At 42.7% G+C, this 4,971-nt stretch overlaps 1 protein-coding gene across 1 annotated transcript in view; it reads left to right on the plus strand.

Annotated features, from left to right (window-relative positions):
* The first annotated feature begins 4,133 nt into the window (after nucleotides 1-4,133).
* Nucleotides 4,134-4,971, plus strand: part of LOC137980773 (uncharacterized) — a 1,061-nt gene continuing 223 nt past the window's right edge. Inside the window, exons 1-2 of the mRNA XM_068828200.1 lie at nucleotides 4,134-4,762; nucleotides 4,873-4,971. The exon at nucleotides 4,873-4,971 is cut by the window's right edge and continues 223 nt beyond it. Of these exons, the coding sequence (XP_068684301.1) occupies nucleotides 4,134-4,762; nucleotides 4,873-4,971 (728 nt within the window). The remainder of the gene's footprint in view (nucleotides 4,763-4,872) is intronic.

Below are 4,971 nucleotides of genomic sequence, written 5' to 3' on the forward strand. Positions count from 1 at the left end.
CAACAGGACGTCTTCAACCAACTGTGAGGGACACCAACAACAAAAGAGAAGTGTCCAATTCTGGTGGCTGAACAAAAGATGCAGATGAGATATCTTTTATTTCCGTCCACGAACAAAGACACATTCGAAGTTCTTGCAAGCAACCACCCTGGAAATTTGTTTGAAAAAGTGGTCACAACTAGAGCTGGTCGAATAGGATCTTGTAGGCAAACCAAATTTTAAACAGATAGAGGGTGGTTGCTTACGAGAGCTTTCAGCAAAATTCTCTGGGATTTGTAAATTCTCATTAATGGTAAAGAAGATAATGCTATGAAATTACGAAATAGCCATGAAATTACATAGTTATTTTCGCTATAATGGCTGCCTGCTGTTTAAAAGAATAATTCTAACACATCAACACCTTTATTAGAAGCCACCTTGAGCTTTTACGTTGCAAATCACCTATGTCAGCGAATATGAGTGTTTTGGGTTGTGTTTTTGAGTGTTGACATACATCGATGATACTCTTTGAGTAGTCACTTCTGAGAGATTATGAATAATGAGAAAGTCCTGTTGGGTAATCCCAAAGGGTGGTCGCAGCCACTTTCGGGAAAGGTTGCCTACAAGAGCTTTCAATTAGAGAGTTTAAGTGACATATAAAATGGGGTTTTACATTGCTGGTCGTAACCAGAGCTGGTAGCTTACGAGAGTGATTGTTGTGAGAGCTTCCACTGTACGATTGAAGGGAATTACAGATGATTTCCCAAAAGTCAACTCGCCCGAACGCAGTTTAATTGCCAATAAGTCAGCTGAGCGAAGACGTGAGGCTGACGAGGCAGCAGCCTTACTAGGGCCAAAGTGTGAAGAGTGTTGTGTAAGAAGAAAAAATCTTGAGTGCTCAATAATGTGGAATGCAGGTAAAGGAACAAAGGCCACCTATCATGTGACTACAAGAACCAATGAGAGTGTGAGTTCTGATGTCTGAGGCATGGGATAAACTGAGACTTGCATTCACGAGGAAAGTTGTGATCCCTGAGCTTCAAGGTGTATAAAGGAGACCTCACTGTTTACAATTAATTCTTTTGTTATTTAAATTTTGCCCACCACATTACAAAAGAACCTTTTTTTTCCACAGTCAATATGTCTCTGGTTGGTACATTAGTGATGTAAGGGTGAGGATCACTGTAAACACATTTTGTTTATTATTTCTCTGGACATATAATATCAAGCTTGTGTTGATGGAACGTGGTTTATGGGGAGTTGTTGAAGGAACAGAGACCACTCCTGGTAGTATTGCTACAGTGTGAAATGCGTATTGTCTTCGCTTGGAAAGAAGCGACCAATCCTCATGCAGCTTGGAAAGTTTTACAAAAACAATTTGAGTGTGTTTCGATCACTCCATTTGTTCGACTAAATCGCTAGTTTTAAAGTAGCTAAATGAAATTTAGGCAAAGTTAAAATCGAGGCATTGCTGGCCAGTAGTGTTACAAACTAAAGCTATTGGGGGGCACCCTTTGCATGCTCCAAGGGCATTAACTAGCTCAACATTGGTTTTTCTCCAATCCCTGCTAAGTTGGTAGCGCAAATCTCAGCCAGCCGGTATATAGATCTGAATGATCTAATGGCGGCCAATTTAGTTCAGGTCAAAGCTGACCCTCAACTTTTACTTGATGGCGGGTCATCTTAACTTCTGGCACAAAACGATGTTGGCATCAAATTGAGGACATTGTTAGCTGGGTGGAGGCATTTATGGTCTTCGCCATGGTCCTAACTTCATTCTTCCCACATCATTGGCGGGATTTAATGGCATACAAACTGCTCATTCTGTGCACCTATTGTCAGTTTGCCGGGTGAGTTTGGCTGACGCATGATCAGGCCTTCAGAGAGCATGCTGCAGCCACCAAACTCACCGATTGGTCCTCTATAAACGTGCAACTGTATAACTTCCATGCAGCAGGAACTTCAGCACGCTCATCTTCAGAAACTGAGTTCCCGGAAGCGGTTGGCTCTTTTGCAGCAATGATTGTTTGCAAGTCCTGAAACTGGGGCAAATGTTCTTCGCCCTACTTTGTGTGCAAGTACTCTAATCATTGCTGCAACTGTGCAGGCAACCACCGGGCCACCACCTGTCCTGGTAATTCCATTCACACTCACACTCTGCCCCTTGTGATAAGGTCAAATCTCGGCAGAACTAACGAACCTTGTTACAGTGTCTATATGATATTATGGACTTCTGTTGGGCTTTTCATATTTAGGGTGATTGCTTGTTTGATCTTTGATCGTGTTTATTTTACTGTTATTCTTTTGGTATGATTATTTTTGTGGCATTAAATTGCACTCAATCAGCAGTGGTTGCCTGAATTTTTGTCTGTCTCTCTTTGTTGTCTCCCACTATAGCTCCCCCCAGCCTTCCACAAGTGGATGGCGTCACTCCCTTGTGTATGGAGCAGCTTGCCACTGAACCGACGAATCCCACAGATCAAGGCAAGGTAGCCTACGTTGCAGCGGGTTTGTGCCAGGGCTTCCACTTAGGCTTTGGCCACAATACCAAGCTTAAGTCGGCCAAACAGAATAAGCCCTTGGCCTTAATGCACGCTAGAGTTGTTGATGAGTATTTGGCTAACAAAGTCTCTCGTGGGAGAGCAGCTGGTCCCTTTGCTTCTCCTCCCCTGCAGCCCCTTCATATCAGTAGCTTTGGGGTTGTTCCCAAGAAAGGTCAACCAGGCCCAGGAGGGTCTAGTGTTACTGATGGGATCGACCCTGAGCAATTTTCTTTACAATATATTCATGTGGACGACATCATCCGCATGTTTTTTTTTTTGTTGTTGTTGTTTTAAATATAAAGTCGTTTGTGTTGCGCGTATGTTAGTGTCTGTGTATGTGTAACCGTTTAGCCGTAATAACCTCCTATAAATAGAGAGATTGTATTTATTCAATGTAGCGTATGTTAGTATGTGTGTACATGTAACCGTTTAGCCATGATAACCTCCTATATGTAGAGAGATTGTATTTATTCAATGTAACTGTACAAGTCAAATCATCCGCATGGTTGCCAAGTATGTCAATGGTGCTCTTATGGCAAAGTGCGACGTGGAGGCGGCTCACTGTAACATCCCAGTCCACCCTAAAGACCGTTTCCTACTTGGCCTCAAGTGGAGGGGCCAGTTTTTTGTCCACTTGACGCCCCCCTTTGGCTTGCACTCCGCTCCTTTCATTTCCGACTCCGTAGCTCCCCTTGAGGAATGGATTATTACAATGAACAAGTTCACCAACTTCTGTCAGCAACGTGGAAAACTACATTCATCTGGTTCCCCCTGCCCTGAAGATTAATGGACATTGTGTCTCTTTGCCACATTCCTTGCTCACTCCTTGTGGCACTCGTCCATCAAGGTGTATTTATTGAACAAGGCTTTGCAGATCCTTTGTCGAATTGTCATAGACTCCAGTGGGTGGTTCGAGGCATTAAGTGGGTTCAAGGTTCTGTGATGTCCCAGCGACTCCAAATTATAGACTGCCTCTTGGCTACCATTTTTCAGGCTCTGGACATGAATTCTTATGACCGCTGCATGTTCTGGGCAGCCTGCACTCTAGGATATTATGAGTTCCTATGATCAGAGTTTACAGTCCCAAACTCATCTAGTTTTTCTCCAGCACTTCACTTGGCCTTGTGTGCATTGACTATAGCAAGGCTTTTGACTTGATCAATCATGATATTCACCTTGCTAAACTGAAGGCGTATGGTGTCGATGAAGGAAACTTACAATTGTTTCGGAGCTACTTGGCTGATTGACAGCAGTATGTTAACATAGATGGGTGCATGTCATCTCCACTTGGTATCACCCATGGTGTTCCTCAAGAAGTATTTTGGGCCCCCTGCTGTTCCTGACTTTCATCAATGACCTCCCATTGGTGATCTCAAACTCTACTGTAGATGTTTATGTCAATGATACTACCTTTTCCTCTAGTGCTCATTGTTCTTTGGGGACGACGGCAGTTGAAACAAATCTTCAGGAGGACATTGACTGTCTTTGCATGGTCTGCACAGAACCGCATGGTCCTAAATACCAGGAAAAGCAAATCTATTCTGGTAACTGGCAAGCGTCTTAAAAGTCACGTGTACATACATGACACCTGACTGGAAAAGGGCAATCAAAATGAAAAGGAAATTTGCCAAGCAATATGCTCAAAGCAGAATAGAGGAAAACTGGGAGCTCAAGAGAATATGGAGAAATAAAGCTATTAGCTACAGACGAAAAGCTATCAAAGAATATTGGAAACAAAAGGCAGATGACCTTAAAGCTAAGCCAAGCGAGTTCTATAAAACCTTCAGGCCATGTCTTAGTGATAAGAAGCAGCCTGGAAGCGAGATCCACATTAAGGCAAATGGGAGAATTGAGAAGGACCAAGAAAAAGTAGCGAATGTTCTGGCAAACTACTTTTCTAAGATGGCCGATGATATTGGTGGAGCAGGTGTCAATAGCTTCACAGAGGACGATTTGTCGAGTCATTCAAGTCTCACCAACATTTGCAATGCAAATAAGAGCAACCTCAAGAACTTCTGCTTTCAACCACTCAGTAGCAATTCAGTTATGTTAGCCCTTGAGAAACTAAATGTCAGAAAGACCTGTGGTTATGACTCCATATCTCCTAGAATGTTTAGGCTAGCATCAAGTGGCATAGCAGATTCCTTAACAAAGCTTTTTAATGAGTGTATAAGGAAAGGTGAATGGCCTGAAGCATGGAAGAAAGGAGAGTGGAACCCCGTCCACAAAAAGGATAACCGGTTGGATGAAAGAAACTAAGTACAGTAGATAAGGTTTTTGAATCTATGATGAGCATATAAGTGAATAATCATTTTGATTCCAAGCTCGATCCCTGCATATCTGTGTACAGGAAAAAACATAGTTGTGAAACTACTTTGCTCAGACTCACTGAAGATTGGAAGCTGGCTGTGGATTCTGAGCAATTTATTGGAGTACTCTCAACAGACAT

This window comes from Montipora foliosa, chromosome 12, assembly GCF_036669935.1.
Source record: "Montipora foliosa isolate CH-2021 chromosome 12, ASM3666993v2, whole genome shotgun sequence".
Taxonomy (NCBI): domain Eukaryota; kingdom Metazoa; phylum Cnidaria; class Anthozoa; order Scleractinia; family Acroporidae; genus Montipora; species Montipora foliosa.